At 37.7% G+C, this 18649-nt stretch overlaps 1 protein-coding gene across 1 annotated transcript in view; it reads left to right on the forward strand.

Annotated features, from left to right (window-relative positions):
- TTN (titin) overlaps positions 1-18649 on the forward strand; it is a 246511-nt gene that overhangs the window by 124015 nt on the left and 103847 nt on the right. Inside the window, exons 114-119 of the mRNA XM_034065601.1 lie at positions 12586-12690; positions 13216-13293; positions 13657-13710; positions 14024-14107; positions 18035-18085; positions 18165-18560. Of these exons, the coding sequence (XP_033921492.1) occupies positions 12586-12690; positions 13216-13293; positions 13657-13710; positions 14024-14107; positions 18035-18085; positions 18165-18560 (768 nt within the window). The remainder of the gene's footprint in view (positions 1-12585; positions 12691-13215; positions 13294-13656; positions 13711-14023; positions 14108-18034; positions 18086-18164; positions 18561-18649) is intronic.

An 18649-nucleotide genomic window follows, 5' to 3' on the forward strand; every position in this document is an offset into this window, starting at 1 on the left:
AGGAAGAGCCAGAAGAGGAGGTGCCAGTGGTCGTTCCCCCAAAGCCTGTGGCAGTGCCCAAGAAACCAACAGCAGCACCCAAGAAGCCTGAGGCTCCACCAGCTAAAGGTATATCTTCTGGAGGGATTTGCTTTTTGCTTAAGTGTATTGATTACTATTTTCACTTCTTATACCTTCTTTTGCATAGTACATGTTTTGTGTCCTCTTCGCCTAGCCTGTGCTGTGCCTATCTTTGCATATGTGCCTAACAATCCAGTCAATAGAGGAATGTCACAGTGTCAGAAATATCTAAACTCTTGGACTTTATTGTGTGTTATGCTCTCTTGTATATTTTAACTGTGAATTTAAGAGAAAATAATATCTTTAAAGTGCTCAAGGTGCCCAAGAAAGCTATCCAGCAAGAAAAACCACCCGTTGCTGTACCCAAAATATCAGAACCACCACCAGCCAAAGGTACATGCCATCAATATTTGTATCATTATTAGAAGAAACATCATGCTCTTCTGTACTTAAGTCAGGCTAATTTTTCTGCAATGACCTATTGCAGATAGGGGCATAAGAGGTACGAAGTGCCATGTGGAGTACCTAAATAATGGCAGTAAAACTAATATCAGTATCTTGAAAAATATCTGCCACTTTCTGAACTTTTTTGCAAAGTTTTAAGAATTGTCAATTACCGCATGCTTGGTTGAAATAGAATAATATGTTGCTCTGAGCAAGAGCCTGCAAATAAGTCAACACTTTAAAGAACATAATGTTGAATCTCTGAATTTTCTAATAGACTGTATTGCTGGATGACAGCGGCAGTATCAGTCCTTTGCCTCTTTAAAAGCAAGTTAGTGCTAATAATATATGAGGTAGATTTGCTAGCAGAAGTCTGGATATATCTACTGATGATCCACAGTCGTACTCCAGTAAAGGGTCATTAATATGACCAAAAAGGAAGGAAAGAAAGTATGTATTTCTGTAGTCAGTAGAATCTAGAAGCCAGGAGCTGTGGGAGACTGAAAATGAAGAGAACGAGTGGAAATAGTTGATAGAAATAATCAGTAAGTATAAAGCAAATGATAGCTCTCCTAAAATTGTTACAACACCCATGTAGTGATGAATGAATAGTATATGACTGACACTCAGATGCAGTAGGATTCCATAAATAATTCTCTGATTGGGTGTAGAAAGGAGGCATGTGTTTTCTATGTTTCTGCCTGACTCAGAAAGAGAAACTTAACACAGAATTCCCACGTCCTACCTGCCATATCTTACACCCTGATGATTCCAAGTGTTTGAAGCAAAGCATAACTGATGACTGAATGTAACCACAACACTCTCTCAAAGAAGACTGCGTGCATGTATTATTTGATCATCTTATTGTTTCATATACACCTGTAGAGACCACAAAACTAAAGCATACTAATATCTTTGAAGTGCCCAAGGTGCCTAAGAAAGGTGCTGCGGAAGAGCCCATACCTGTAACTGTGCCAAGAAAGCCAGAACCTGCACCAGTTCAAGGTACCTGTTGCCCTGTGCATCAGCCTGAATGAGACTGTTTCTTACTGTCTTACATGTCATTTGTCATGTTTGTTACCCTGTTCACTCCTGATTGCCTGACATTTCAACATTCTACAGTGTGTACGCAGTCTATTGTTAGAATGGCATGCATTTAGGGAACATGGAGGACCCTAAAATCTCCCTCGTATGTGTTCATTATCTAAAATCACTATATATTACAACTGATAAAACACGTAGGAAAAAACTTTTTAAGATATATTTTTAATGTAAACTTCTCTCTTAATCTTTTCTCAACAATCTCAAATAATAGTTGTTTGGGATTTTTTACCTATTTTTCTGTAACAACTACTACTTGGCAGCTGTGTCTTGTTATATCATTGTAATAAGCAAACGTAGTTGTGTCAGAGCAATGTTAAGAAGTAGACACATACATACAGAACATATAAAACCTGATCAGAGAGAATAAGGAGGAAATGGGCTGTTACAAATGCTGATAGGGGAAATGAAGTCCTAGAGTAATAAGAGGTACGTACCTAGACAGGACAGTATACCTAAGTACCTCGAGATTTTGGTATATGTGATATGGGCCTAGGTCCCTAATAATAGCTACTCCAAACTCCTCAGTAAATGCAGTGCTTATTCAAATGCATGGTAGATGGCATGGTTTTCAAATCATAGTCAATTTTCCTACAAGAAAATTATATGGCTGTAGGCATACATTCATATAAAGATGTAAAATATTTCTTTTCAGACAATAAGCTAATATGGAAGCAAGAAAATGGGCAAGAAAATGGGATGCACAAAACTGCAAATTAATTGCAAATACTGATTACGTAGAAGTCCACAAGATCTTCTCTATTTATATAAAATAATTCTGCATTACTCAAATAATGACAGCAAGGAAACTTACTATCAATGTAGGTAGTCCTTCTATCCTGAAGTAAAGCATTTTCAAAATATAGGATTGTAGAAGCCCTGAAAGGTCATTAAGTTGAGCCGATCATGTGCCATTATGACAGAAAATTCAAAAAAAAAAGTAAGTAAATAGAGGAGAGAAATATAAATGATAATTGGATTTCTGTTCTTCACACTGTCACTGTCCACATTGCTGAGTGCAAAGCACTGGCAGATTCATAAAGAATGGCAACAGATAAGTTATGGGCTGAGGTCTCTCCCCAGGAAAGGTCAGATCCCAGCAGATTTATGAATGATGGTGCCTCCTCTCAGAAAGGGAAGGCTGCTGAGTACAGAGAGGGGAATCCTAATTCACACCTCACCCTGAGCAGAACCTAAACATAGCCAACAGTTTTCTCACAGAACCTACGTGGCATCACCATCATGTGACTCTCTGTGGGTTTGTGTGTATGTCCGTGAGGGAGGGAGAAATGAGCTCAAGACTCTGTGAGACCAATTTGCTTACCTTCACGAGGGTATCTCTAGTTTGTGTTTCATTGTTCATCTTCCTGTTTAATGTATAAAACTGACTGTTACTAATATCTTTGAAGCACCTGAGGTGCCCAGGAAAGCTACTCGTGAGGAAAAAGTGTCCGTTCCCATTGCCAAAGCACCAGAGCTTCCAGCACCCAGAGGTACCTCTTTTCATGGATAACTTAACAAAGAAGATACTTTGTCTTCTTCTATTGAGTGTTGTCATCCCTCTCTTGGCCTGCCCCTGTTTCTAAACAGAGACTCTCAAGACTGTGTACGCCTGGTAAATGGTGCCGTATGTGCGTGTAAGGTGATGAGCTGGCTGTGTGGTGATGTTCTGTACCTGTGTTGCCCTGGATTTTGTTCCTATTTGGCATGTGCTTTCACCAATGTAAAACAAAACACGCTAATATCTTTGAAGCGCCTGAGGTACCTGAGGAGCCTGAGGCAGAGGAAGGGGAGGAGGAAGCACCTGAAGAAGTGACACCAGTTGCTGAGGCTGGAGAGCCAGAAGCTCCTCCAGCTGAAGGTATACAGTGGTGTTCTGAAATGGCCCATTCTTCCTTTTATGTTTCCACAGTCCTGAGTGCTCTTTGCCCCTCTGTGTTCTGTGTGGCGAGGTGAGAGCGGCTCTTGGTTGTGTTGTGTCCGTATGTGCCTCTGCATGCCTGCAGGAGAAAGTGGTGCTTGTCAGCCAGAGCTCTCTCATAAGTCCCTAATTTGGCTCCTTGCTGCGAGTGGTCTGCCCAAAGGAAGAATGCTTGTCTAGAGAGGGCTCCCTGGTAGTCTGTCAAGGGCTTACTTTCCTGCTTCTGCTTGCCGGTTGTCTGATTTCTGATCTTTAGCACAGTCAAGTAAATGGGACTAATATCTTTAAAGTGCCTGAGGTAGCCGAGGAGGAAGAGCCAGAAGAGGAGGTGCCAGTGGTCATTCCCCCAAAGCCTGTGGCAGTGCCCAAGAAACCAACAGCAGCACCCAAGAAGCCTGAGGCTCCACCAGCTAAAGGTATATCTTCTGGAGGGATTTGCTTTTTGCTTAAGTGTATTGATTACTATTTTCACTTCTTATACCTTCTTTTGCATAGTACATGTTTTGTGTCCTCTTCGCCTAGCCTGTGCTGTGCCTATCTTTGCATATGTGCCTAACAATCCAGTCAATAGAGGAATGTCACAGTGTCAGAAATATCTAAACTCTTGGACTTTATTGTGTGTTATGCTCTCTTGTATATTTTAACTGTGAATTTAAGAGAAAATAATATCTTTAAAGTGCTCAAGGTGCCCAAGAAAGCTATCCAGCAAGAAAAACCACCCGTTGCTGTACCCAAAATATCAGAACCACCACCAGCCAAAGGTACATGCCATCAATATTTGTATCATTATTAGAAGAAACATCATGCTCTTCTGTACTTAAGTCAGGCTAATTTTTCTGCAATGACCTATTGCAGATAGGGGCATAAGAGGTACGAAGTGCCATGTGGAGTACCTAAATAATGGCAGTAAAACTAATATCAGTATCTTGAAAAATATCTGCCACTTTCTGAACTTTTTTGCAAAGTTTTAAGAATTGTCAATTACCGCATGCTTGGTTGAAATAGAATAATATGTTGCTCTGAGCAAGAGCCTGCAAATAAGTCAACACTTTAAAGAACATAATGTTGAATCTCTGAATTTTCTAATAGACTGTATTGCTGGATGACAGCGGCAGTATCAGTCCTTTGCCTCTTTAAAAGCAAGTTAGTGCTAATAATATATGAGGTAGATTTGCTAGCAGAAGTCTGGATATATCTACTGATGATCCACAGTCGTACTCCAGTAAAGGGTCATTAATATGACCAAAAAGGAAGGAAAGAAAGTATGTATTTCTGTAGTCAGTAGAATCTAGAAGCCAGGAGCTGTGGGAGACTGAAAATGAAGAGAACGAGTGGAAATAGTTGATAGAAATAATCAGTAAGTATAAAGCAAATGATAGCTCTCCTAAAATTGTTACAACACCCATGTAGTGATGAATGAATAGTATATGACTGACACTCAGATGCAGTAGGATTCCATAAATAATTCTCTGATTGGGTGTAGAAAGGAGGCATGTGTTTTCTATGTTTCTGCCTGACTCAGAAAGAGAAACTTAACACAGAATTCCCACGTCCTACCTGCCATATCTTACACCCTGATGATTCCAAGTGTTTGAAGCAAAGCATAACTGATGACTGAATGTAACCACAACACTCTCTCAAAGAAGACTGCGTGCATGTATTATTTGATCATCTTATTGTTTCATATACACCTGTAGAGACCACAAAACTAAAGCATACTAATATCTTTGAAGTGCCCAAGGTGCCTAAGAAAGGTGCTGCGGAAGAGCCCATACCTGTAACTGTGCCAAGAAAGCCAGAACCTGCACCAGTTCAAGGTACCTGTTGCCCTGTGCATCAGCCTGAATGAGACTGTTTCTTACTGTCTTACATGTCATTTGTCATGTTTGTTACCCTGTTTACTCCTGATTGCCTGACATTTCAACCTTCTGTGCTATCAATTAAGGATTGCTTTTCTTAGTGTTTTTATATATGGCACACATGATATTTTGAGTTCAGTGATTTGTTTTTATATTTTGAATCTGCAGAACTCAAGTGTTATATTTTAAAATTTGATCATAAGTTTTTCACTCTACTGCCCAATTTTTTTATCTTAAATTGACACATCAAATGTGTCTGTGACTATTGACTGTCTCAGTCTCTGTGATGGACATATTCTCCAAAACAAAATACAATTTTTAGACAGAAATGAACCTATAAGTGCAATAAGAAACAGTGACAGAATATCAAGTGATTAAAGAAAATGCTGATAATTTTGGAGTTAATAGTAAGGAAGGAATGGTTATAAAATCAGGTGAAGCATATATGCTGTGGAAGTTGCCACGGGGAAACCAAAATTGAGGCAAGAGACCTTCTACAGATAACAAAACCAGAGAATAAAAAGAAAAGCAGAAAAACAGAAATAGAGAAGGACTGACATATGGACAAATGAGAAATACTGCACTCCTCACACTGTCACTGTCCACATTGCTGAGTGCAAAGCACTGGCAGATTCATAAAGAATGGCAACAGATAAGTTATGGGCTGAGGTCTCTCCCCAGGAAAGGTCAGATCCCAGCAGATTTAAGAATGATGGTGCCTCCTCTCAGAAAGGGAAGGCTGCTGAGTACAGAGAGGGGAATCCTAATTCACACCTCACCCTGAGCAGAACCTAAACATAGCCAACAGTTTTCTCACAGAACCTACGTGGCATCACCATCATGTGACTCTCTGTGGGTTTGTGTGTATGTCCGTGAGGGAGGGAGAAATGAGCTCAAGACTCTGTGAGACCAGTTTGCTTACCTTCACGAGGGTATCTCTAGTTTGTGTTTCATTGTTCATCTTCCTGTTTTATGTATAAAACTGACTGTTACTAATATCTTTGAAGCACCTGAGGTGCCCAGGAAAGCTACTCGTGAGGAAAAAGTGTCCGTTCCCATTGCCAAAGCACCAGAGCTTCCAGCACCCAGAGGTACCTCTTTTCATGGATAACTTAACAAAGAAGATACTTTGTCTTCTTCTATTGAGTGTTGTCATCCCTCTCTTGGCCTGCCCCTGTTTCTAAACAGAGACTCTCAAGACTGTGTACGCCTGGTAAATGGTGCCGTATGTGCGTGTAAGGTGATGAGCTGGCTGTGTGGTGATGTTCTGTACCTGTGTTGCCCTGGATTTTGTTCCTATTTGGCATGTGCTTTCACCAATGTAAAACAAAACACGCTAATATCTTTGAAGCGCCTGAGGTACCTGAGGAGCCTGAGGCAGAGGAAGGGGAGGAGGAAGCACCTGAAGAAGTGACACCAGTTGCTGAGGCTGGAGAGCCAGAAGCTCCTCCAGCTGAAGGTATACAGTGGTGTTCTGAAATGGCCCATTCTTCCTTTTATGTTTCCACAGTCCTGAGTGCTCTTTGCCCCTCTGTGTTCTGTGTGGCGAGGTGAGAGCGGCTCTTGGTTGTGTTGTGTCCATATGTGCCTCTGCATGCCTGCAGGAGAAAGTGGTGCTTGTCAGCCAGAGCTCTCTCATAAGTCCCTAATTTGGCTCCTTGCTGTGAGTGGTCTGCCCAAAGGAAGAATGCTTGTCTAGAGAGGGCTCCCTGGTAGTCTGTCAAGGGCTTACTTTCCTGCTTCTGCTTGCCAGTTGTCTGATTTCTGATCTTTAGCACAGTCAAGTAAATGGGACTAATATCTTTAAAGTGCCTGAGGTAGCCGAGGAGGAAGAGCCAGAAGAGGAGGTGCCAGTGGTCGTTCCCCCAAAGCCTGTGGCAGTGCCCAAGAAACCAACAGCAGCACCCAAGAAACCTGTGTCTTTGCCCAAGAAACCTGAGGTGGTACCCAAGAAACCTGAGGTGGTACCCAAGAAACCTGTGGCTGTGCCCAAGAAATCAGAGCCTGTGGCTGTGCCAGAAATACCAGAGCCTGTGTCTGTCCTTAAAAAACATATTGTCCCTTCAATTAAAGGTATATGCATCAGTCACTGAGCCTCATTTTCTCTATTTTCAGATTTTTTTTTCACTTGTTTCATTGATGTATGCAGTGTTTAGGTGTCTGAGTGAATAATCTGTCAGTTAATATGTTATTCTTACATTTTTCATGCCTTATAGTTTTTAGTTGTTGTACTTTTAAGTGTTGTATGTATATATTTATGTTATGTTTCACAAAATGATAATTTACTAATATCTTTAAAGCTCCTGAAGTGCCAGAAAGAGCTGTCCCAGAAGAGAAAGTGCCTCTTATAACACCTAAGGAGCAAGAATTTAAAAAGCCAGAACCTCCTCCATCAAAAGGTATACATTGGCAGGAGGCATCTCCTGAGAAGAAATATTTTCTCTTGTCTCTTTTCTTTTCTTATAACTGAGTCTATAAAATGTGGCATGTGTACATAGACTACCTTGGGAAAGACTGTTTGGAACTCAGTCTTTCATGGTTATGACTGTTGTTAGGCACTGTGATTTTCTGTGTTAGGTTTCCTTGTCTCTTTTATGTGTCATATGTACATTTATGTACATGTCTGAAAATTAAATAATGTTTCTTAAAGTGCCTGAGGTGCCCAAGGAACCTGTCCCAGAGGAAAAAGTACCTGTTGCTGCTCCTAAAATACCTGAACCAGTACCAAGTGAAGGTTTGTGCCATCATAGTTATTATTGTAAAGACATTCTTGTTCTTCCAAACACAAGCCTCAAAATAGATGTCCTTTTATTCCTATTGTAATGTATGTAATTTTTTCACTTAATATTTTAAATTATACCAGTTTATGTTTCATGTATCTACTGTTATATTTTCATATTTTGAAGTAAAATATCACTTTTAAAATCAAATATTTTCAAGTGCCATAAGGTCTTACACAGGACATTCCTAACAAAGTGTGTCTCTCTTTAAGATAATAATAAATTCCCAATAAATTTGAGTCTCTTATACCCTAGTATTTATATTGCTATTATAATCTTAAATAAATGGAGAGCATTGAAGCTTTTATTCTTTCCAGTTACAATGACTCACCCACAGATTTAATGTTTAGTTTACGTTGTACACATAAAAAAAATTATACTTCACAAAACCCCGATTCATTCTCATATAGAGAGTAGTTTTTCAAGAATATGCATTAACCACAAAGGTAACAGATACTACGTTATTACTTATCTAACATGTTTTTGTTGGTGTCAGTTGTGGTAGCTTTCTTTCAAGTGATATGCACACAATTATTCATGTGAAATCTTATCACTGGCAACTTACACAAATTGTCAATATTCTTTAAAGAATATGAAATCATAAAGGACACTGAGCCTGAAGAAGAAGAAATTCCAGTTGCAGAAGTAGAAGAGCCTTTACCAGTTGAAGGTATAGAAAGTACCTACCTAGAGGCTGCTGGACACCTTTATTTCATTTCCTTTCATTTAATTCCATATGCAGTAATTTTCTTGCTCTGTCATTCTTCAAATATGTACCTGTATGTTGCAGATCTCTGCATAATTCTTCCTCTGCTCTCATTTCTGCTTTGGAATTTAGTTGTGACTTCTTAATTCTAAGGACAACATACAGATTATTTTAAGTGTTTTCACTTTGTTTTGTGTCAACAAGAGTCTTCCTGTCTCGTGGCTTCCCACCTCTGTTCTCATGTTATTAATATGCTTTTTTAAGTCAGCTTGGATGTTTGTACTGTGTGCATGCTGCAAAGCAATATCCTAAGGCTCCTTCATACTCCCATTGAATTCAGTGAGATTTTTCCACTAACTTCATTGAAGGGGAAAATGATCATCTTTACATGTGTACATTACTCTTCACATAACTGCTTATGGTCTTAAATTTATGCTAAATATACTTAATATTATTCAAAGTGCCGCCACCTGAAAAGAAGATCCCTGAAAAGCGAAAACCACTACCACCACCTACTCCACCAAAAGAGGATATTAAATTGGCAAAAGATCTACTTAAAGGTATAATAATCTGAAGCCACAATTAACAGTGGGAACTCGAATAATCCTTTTAAGTTATACTGATGAATCTTGAAAAGCATGCTTTTGAATATATCACTGTGTATTTGGGGATTGTTTTGGTTTTTATTTCTCTTCTCTTCTCTTCTCTTCTCTTCTCTTCTCTTCTCTTCTCTTCTCTTCTCTTCTCTTCTCTTCTCTTCTCTTCTCTTCTCTTCTCTTCTCTCTCTTCTCTCCTCTCCTCTCCTCTCCTCTCCTCTCCTCTCCTCTCCTCTCCTCTCCTCTCCTCTCCTCTCCTCTCCTCTCCTCTCCTCTCCTTCCCTTTCCCTTCCCCTTCCCCTTCTTCTTCCCTTCCCTTCCCTTCCCTTCCCTTCCCTTCCCTTCCCTTCCCTTCCCTTCCCTTCCCTTCCCTTCCCTTCCCTTCCCCTTCTTTCCCTTCCCTTCCTCTTCCTTCCCTTTCCTTCCCCTTCACTTTCCCTTCCCTTCCTCTTCCCTTCCCCTTCCTTCCCTTCCCTTTCCCTTTCCTTTTTCCTATCCTTTTCTTCTTTTCTTTCTTTTCTATTACTTTAACAGTGCACCTTACTGTGCTGAATCCTTATGATTTTTTACTAGTGCAAGTTAGTTTATACGGGTTCTTTTTCAATAGTTATGGAAAAGAATCAATTTATTAAAAAAATCTTAACCAAGTTAACACATTCTTCTATCTTTAACATAATTCTTCTATCTTTAACATGTTCTTACAAATGAAAAAGAATCCCCAGCAATAATTTGCTGGTGTTACTTTTGAATATTGTTTTCAGATCAGCTGTTCTTCCTACATCATCTGACTGCTTCTAAACACTTAATCAGCCAAAATCTTAGCTTTGAAGCTCTTGTCTTTCTGATATATCAACAATATTAATCCATTTTTTTATTTTTTAGGAAGTTCTCTTTTTTTTTTCTAATCATTATGTGTGTTGTAAAATTCAAATAACTTTCTTTAAAGCTCCTGGATCAAGGAAGAAAGTTGTGACTGCAAAACCTGGTGAACCTCCAAAATTGGAACCCCCACCTGCTAAAGGTGCTCGGCAAATATAAGAATCTTACTTAAATTAAGCCTCTCATGATCATAAAGTAGTAGTTCTTGGTATCTACTTCTGTAATTTGCTCAGAACTATCAAAAAGCTGTCTATGTTAGATTATGCTCAACAGTGAGCTCCAGTCTTGGATATATATGTTCATGTCCACTTTAATCTCCCATCATGCAATACAACGAGGTCCAAGAGACAGAATCACAGAAGTATGAGAGTTTTTATGAGTTTCTGTCACTTTTGTACATGCTCATTTGGTTGTCTGCTTAGGGAGGGATAAAATATAATTTACTGTTTAAATATATATATATCTCATTGTTCAAACATACTTGGTTTATTATTTGTCTGATCTAGATGGATAACAAATTGAGCAAGCCACTTTACAAGTACTCCTTTATATTTTTCATACGTACTGGGGCTTAACACAAGCTAAGCAGATAAGCAGTGAACACTTCTTAATGCTGTTCCAAGTTTATAAATCAAACTAACTGGATCCATACAAACATCACAGATAGACAGTTTGGATGAATAGATATGTAACATAAACCTGTAATGAAAGAGGAAATGGAGATAAAAATGTTACTATAACTCTGAATACATAACCTTTATAGTTTTGTCAAACCATGCTTCTCTTTTGGTGATTTGTATAAAAGTTTCCTCTTACACATAAGCCTAGAAGACAACTGTACGCAAATAAAATAGAATTATATTCTATTATTATAGTATAAACCCTATCAATTTCAATCTGTCAGTTTTACCTTTGCTTTTAATATCCAGGAGTGGACCAGCATTTGATTTGTGTGTTTGGAATGGTTAAGTGTTGCTTAGATCTTATTACTGTTAAGAACCCATAATAAAATCTGTAATAATATTCTTTTAAGTGCCTGGACTTGTAAAGAAACCTCGCAAAATAATTCCTGAAGTTACTCCTCCACCAGAAGAAGTTGTTTTGAAAAAAGGTATAGTAACTTGTCTCTGTTTAAAAAAATCCCCTAGCATATAAACATTGTTCAGTATATTCCCCTAAGCAACATTGGTTTATGTGTGTGGTATGCAAAATAAGACAAAGTACTTTCTGATGTCTGCTTCTTGGAGCAAGCCTTTATAGTTGCAGGGTTGGAATAAGGATATCCTGAAAATCTGTCAGATCTAAAGAATCTGTGATGAAAACAGAGCAGAACACTGAAAATGTAGTTCCCTATAAATCTATCCTGTTCTCCTAATCTCTACAGAGTTGACAATTTTCCACTGTCTTCAGCTTCTGGACCCTTAAATATATTCCAGTGACAGAGAAAATATTAAAGTCACATATGTACCATCTGCACTCTTTTCTATGGTTTTCTTAGAAGTACTGCACAGATCGCATAGCCCTGTGCTACTATTGGACATCAGTCTCCTTTCCTGGCAAAATTTGGTGCATTCTGAATCACTTCATGCTCAATTATTACCTAGAAAAAGGAAGCACTAATTTGAATTCTCTTAGAAACACTACAGCAGCATGATTCATTCCTGTGTACCTTGTAGCTGAGCTTCAGATTTCAAACATAATAAAATACAGATATTCACTTTTTCAAGTGGCAGTCTCATTAGATATGCAAGATGAATATCTGACAGGTCAAAAAAGAATTGAAATAAGTAAAATGAAAAAGAGACATATAAATTCAGACTCTGCAAATATAACACTTGAAGATTCAGTCTTGCTCTCTCACTGGTGTCAGTAATAGTTAATAACTGTAGCTACAGTTATTAATGTATAATTCTGTATAGTAAGTCATCATTTAAATATGACAGGAAGTGTGTCATATTATAAGAAATTTTATTCTATCATTGACAGTTAGCATCTTTCTTCCCAGATGGACTTCTCTTAAAAAAATTATGTTTTTGCTCTGCATGAGTTTGAATTTTAAAAAGCTTTCAGAATAGTATCTGGAACAGTTAAAAGAATATTTTCCATTTATATAAAACTAAATATTTTACATTCCTGTTTCTTCATAATTACTGATAGATTTCAATCTTTTTTTCTTGTTCACCATCTTATTCTTCTGTTTACCTGTGCTTTAAAAACTGAAATTCCTTTTCTTTTAAAGTTCTTAGAAAGGAAAAAGAAGAGGAAGAACCTAAGCCAGAAAAAGAACCTAAACCAGAAGTTAAACCAGTACCTACACCAGTAGAAAAAATTAAGAAACCTGAAGGTACTAATCTACATTCAAATCTGTCCAGTAAAGTATAATTAAAAAAATATATATAATCCAATTTTCAAGTAATGTTCAACTGCGATTCAGAAATGAAAGTCAGATTTTAAACGATGGCTTGTGTTAATTTAATTGTTTAAATTAAAGCTTCTCTTAAGGCCTAACTAAACCTGACATCCACATTTGGGTCTGAATTCTGCATTTTGGAATTGCTTTTCAGTCTTCACTGATTATACAAGAGAATTCTACAAATATTTTATAATATTGATGAAAATATAACTACAGCGAAACAGTTAACCCAAGCATTCTTTTAGTTAACATTTTACAAATATTTGTCCTGTTGTCCATTTAGTATTTCTAATGTATTCAAATCTCACTCTTAAAAGTACATATTCTCGAATCTTATGAACATCTGAAACTGTTTATGTCTACAAAAATGAAAACTTTAAAATATATTGGAGATATTACATTTGGGTATTCAAGGTGGTTTAATACATCTTACGAAATAAAAATAATATTTTAAAGTCCCAGAGGTTCCTAAGAAGAAAACTGAGATGCCTGAAATAAAAAAAGAAGAGAAATATGTGCCCAAACCACCAAAAGGTACAGATGCGTGGGGCTCTTTTTCCTTACGGCAGCAACTAAATTATATTCATTGCTGAATATCATGCTATATTAACCTAATGCATTACTATCAATCAGCCTGCCCATGACTAACGACTTTGCATCCTTCTGGATTTCTTGTTGTCTTTATTTCTTCAGTGCTTGAAAAATTTATCTTTATTCCATTGTATCTTGCTTTTCAAAAATTTATCTCAAGTTAATTTCTTGCTTTCTGGCTAAATGAAATGTCGAAAAATAAATTCTGTCTTTGATTAATTCTCTGTTGCTTCTAACTTTGACATTCAATGAGATTACAAACAATGTGCATTAACCTATTTGTAATTGTTGTGTTTGAAATGACAGAACCTAAGCAAGCAGCTATCCCACTTCCTGGGTCTGAACCTAAACCTGCAGTGGGTAAGAGTTCTTTAGTCATTAATATCATTGAAGCCTTTCTTGTGAATATAGTATTTTACATTCAGAGACTTCTGGCTAAAAAGACATTCATAGACTCACAGAATACCAGGTTGACAAGATGGCCCAGTGCCCCTGTCGAGCTGAATCTTAGAAGTGTTCATACATTAAACAAATGGCTTTAGTATCGCTAAGACTGGAACTTATATGCAATCTACAAAACATTTTAAAGAACATCTTACTTTAAAAAAAATATTTATTAAAACAAATATATGAGAACCCTTTTGGGTTTGTTTGTTTTTTTTTTCCTCTACAGCTCTAAAATCTCCAAAACCAGCAGCAGAACCAGCACCAGCTGTTACTACTCCAGTGACAGTCCCAGTGGTTGGAAAGAAAGCAGGTATTTATGTTTATTCTATGCTATATATAGGGGTTTTCTCTCTGAGATACTAAATACCTCGAGGATAAAAGGAATGAAGACCTGTACAATTACATAACTCATTCATTGCCGGAAGATTTGAGGTCCTATTCAAGGGTCTCCTTATTCCAGGCATTGTCACCTAATCTTAAAAGTGTCTCTGATACACCATAGAGATCAGTCTGTGCTCTTGTTCCTGGATGGTAATATGTGTGCTTTTATTTATTGTCCTACTCTGAAATCTGTGTATTTTGTTGATTCCCTCATGTTTTTTATTTCCTGATATGTGCCTCGTGAACTCTGTCTTGTTTTTTCTGTATAGCAAACAATTCTAAATTGTTTCTAAACAATTCTTGTGTTTGGTTTTCTGCTTTTAATTTGTTATTGAGTCCAAGGAAAAGGGACAGGGGTTGCTGAAGAACTAGAGTATTGCTACTTTCATTTGATATGTTCAGGACCCTTGATCATTCCCTGCCAAGAAAAAATAATTGTGAAGAGTCCAGTTCCTCTGAAGCACCCTGAGCTTGAGGTCCATTGTTATAAAGCTGATGTACATGCTGCTCACACATCATTCAAAGGATCTCAGGTTGCAATAGAGCTCAGGTCTTGGATACTGGAGAAGCTTAATTATTCATATCTCTTGGCCATTTATTTGGTGATGTAGCCAAACCTGCTACATCTCCAAATGAAGTTAGGCATAACTAACTCATTTAATATAGGTGGCCAGATAGTCATTAGAAAGCTACTTTTAACCTGGATTGGATTTAAATTGACAAGCTTGCAGGACAATGCTCTATACCATAGTAGTGGTTTACTTAGGTCTCCTGTACTGTTTGTGAGTGCCTTTCTTATGTGATTGTGTTGTAAGTTTCTGTTGTGTGGAGATGTTCTATGTTCATTTTATTTCAGGTATAACTGGAAATTTTATCTTAAAATATACTGTTCCTGATGTTTATTCTTATGGATTTTAACTTTCTAAATTACCTGTGAAACCTTTGTAGCTGCAGAAAAGCCTGACGCACCATCTGTACTAAAGCATAGAGATAAAATGCCCCTAGTGGAAGAGGAAAAGCCTGAGACAATTGTGTTAAAGAAGATTTTGGTTGAGAAACGCTTGCATGTAAAAGAGAGTGTAAGTCCTAAGGAGTCAGTTCTGGAAATTCAAACATTAGAGCCTCTTGAGTTTAAAATCTCACTGGAAACAGCTGATGGAATACTGAAACCAGCTGCAGACAAGCAGGAGAAAGTGGCTCTTAAATATTTTATACAGACTCCTGAAGAAGAGGAGTCAGAAATTACACCTATAGTTTCAAGAAAGACTACCTTTACAGGCAAGAAAACAGAAGTTGCAATAGATAACAATATTTATGCAAAGGATGAACCACCACTACCCACTGAAGAATTGAAACTGATTTCTATAGCACCTGAACATATGGAAAGAGATTCTGGAGAAGAAAAAGAGGAGAAAATTAAACTGGTTGTTCATAGGAAAGGTGCTATAGAGAAAGTCTCTGACAAGTTTAGCATTCTGCAGGGAGGAAAGATTCCTGTGCATGAAAAAGAAGAGGAAATTGAGTCAATTTATGTACCTAAACCTATGGCCAGAGAGTCACATGAGCCCAGGGACCAGAAAAGACTTCTAGTAAAAGACAGTAATTCAAAAATCAGTTTGCAACCTGAAGAATTTCCCATTGAACATAAAACTTCATTTGTAAAGGGTATCACAGAGGCAGGCATAGCTGAAACTCCTCTGCTGATAAGTGAAGAAGAGAGAGGAAGTTTTATCCTGGAGAAATCTGAAGTTCCTCCTGGAGAATCCATGAAGGAGCATGGCATACAAAGTAAAGCTCAGTGGATGAATAAATCTGGTACTGTAGAAGTGGAAATGCCTGTAGATAAGATTTTTAATAAAGAAGAAAAGAAAATTGAAGTTATTCAAGCTAATGAGAAAGATGGGAATCTGGACTTCACATCAGCAGAACTACATTTCTTAGACCTGTCTGAGGTGACTGAACCAGCAGAGAGAAAAAGTATTGACCTAGAACACTCCACTGAAGATGAGGATGTTTCCAGAGGAAAAGCACACATAATCTTTAAACCCTCTGTTCTTAAGCCAGCAAGAGTGGAAAGTGGAAGAAAATATTCTCCAGAGAAAGGAGAAGTTCATTATGAGAGGGGTTCAGGACAATTGTTGACTGAGAAAGCACTCCTAGGTGATAATAAAACAGGCAAAAAGATTATACCAGAGAAGGAAGAGAAAACTCGTTTTAGCACCCACTTCAAAAAAGACAAAACTATACAGTCAAATGCCCCTGAAAAGCTGCCTGTAGAAAAAGAATTTGGTACAGCTATTACAGGAGAAGGAAGGGAAACTTCCATAGGAGAACATGAAAAAGAAGTCAGAGATGAAACAGTTCGCAGATCTGAGTTTGTAATGAATATTCGGCCACCAAGGAATCAAGTTGACAAACAGTTTCAAGAAGTTAATATAATTGAAGATGGACATAAAGAAACCCCAGCACTCAAAAGCAGTGAATTAAAAATGGAAGAAAAGAAATCTTCTTTGACTGTGGAAGAAGTAAAGCTTTCAGGAGAAGAGTTTCCAGTGACAGAAGGTAAATCAGATGCAAAAACATCAGCTAAACATGGCATTGGAATTAAAACATCTGTTACCATGAAAAAGGAGAAGGGAAAGCTTTCAGACAAAATACCATCAAGCAAGGGAATCCCTGCAAGTGGAGAAGTTACTTACTCCTCAAGCATAGGTAAGATAACTTCCATTAAAGGAGAAGGAGGTAAAGAATACTGGAAATCAGAACCTGCTCACATGAATGAGCAGGCCATTAAACTTTTGAGTGAGAACAAGAATTTGGATGCATCTGGGGAACCACATGAAGTTCTGGATGTTCCTGCAAAGTCTCATGCAAAGCGAGGTGAGGAAGACCTCTGCCAAATTCTTTCACAAAGTGCTTGCTCTATTTGTTTCAGGAGAATATAATTTTCATTTTCCATTGTGATGTTTTCTTTCTTTAACACTGTCCGCATTTCTATCTAATCTGTTGGCTGGCTGTATTGGCATTCAGCCACTCTTGACATGTTTGTCTTACCTGTCTGTTCATACACCTGTGTGATCAATGTTCATTGTCTTAGTCTTACATTTTCATATGAGTGCAGAAATCATGTTGTGTACCATTATCTTCTCAGAAAACTCACAAACTCACACATTTTTTCTAGTATTCATTCTTCCATCCACCACAATAAAATCTGTCCTGCATTTCATTCATACCATTCTCCCATTAAAAATATCTTTTATATTTCCTTTCACAGAAGATGATAAAAAGCAACATAGCATGGGAATTTTTTTCAGAAATCTGAGATGATTCATCACAAGTTGGGCAACTAACAGAACATCCCTCACTTGTGAAAATAATGCATTGTCCTGAAACATGTATTAAATTTCTACAACTTATATTTTTGTTGTCTTCATTAGTAACTGTGTGTACTTCTTCTAAAAAAACACCATATGATTTGTAATAGGTACTTAAGCTGCTTTGGTTGACAGGTGGCTATTGATCAAGGGCCTAAATGTGAGTAAAGTGTTAGAGAATGGCAGAATTTTATAAAATAATGGGCAGGACAATAGATTGAGGAAGTATGTGCTCCTAGCCACCTTTCATTCTCCACTGCTGAATATGTCTTTTGCATGTTTCAAGATACTGAACTCATCACTGAGATATAGACAGCATATGTTGCATAAATACATACATATTAATATCTTCCTCCCTTTGACTGTGTGTATACCTAAAGGAAGAAAAAATCAAATTTGTAAAGTAATTTTTGTCTTAATTTTAGTTAACTTTAATTTATTTTTTGAACTACATTCCTAATAATATTGCTGTTCTACTTCAGAGGCCAAGACACCAAAAGAAGAAACTCCAAAGGGTATCAGTCCAGTCAAAGGTAGGATACTACAGTCAATACCTACAAGCAAAAGTAATAAATTAGGGTTAGTTTATTAATTTCTGAATTCTAATTGCAGCCAAGAAGACACCTTCACCAGCAGATGCAGAAAGAAGGAAACTCAGGCCAGGCAGTGGTGGTGAAAAACCTCCTGAAGAGCCTCCATTCACTTACCAACTCAAGGCTGTACCACTGAAGTTTGTCAAGGAGATGAAAGATATAGTGCTAACAGAAGCTGAGTCTGTTGGGTCTTCTGCAATCTTTGAAGTCCTTATTTCACCATCTACTGCAATTACCAGCTGGATGAAAGATGGAAGTAACATACGAGAGAGCCCAAAGCACAAGTTTATTGCTGATGGCAAAGACAGGAAGCTGCATATTATTGACGTCCAGCTGTCAGATGCTGGTGAATATACTTGTGTATTACGACTGGGCAACAAAGAGAAGACCTCTACAGCCAAACTCATTGTTGAAGGTATTCCCTATTTCAAGTTTATGAATAATTTAAAGCCTAGCTGCTCTTTAAGCTGGAAGTACTGGTACATAGTAAATTGCAGTGATTGA

Source organism: Melopsittacus undulatus, chromosome 8 (genome assembly GCF_012275295.1).
Source record: "Melopsittacus undulatus isolate bMelUnd1 chromosome 8, bMelUnd1.mat.Z, whole genome shotgun sequence".
Classification (NCBI taxonomy): Eukaryota; Metazoa; Chordata; class Aves; order Psittaciformes; family Psittaculidae; genus Melopsittacus; species Melopsittacus undulatus.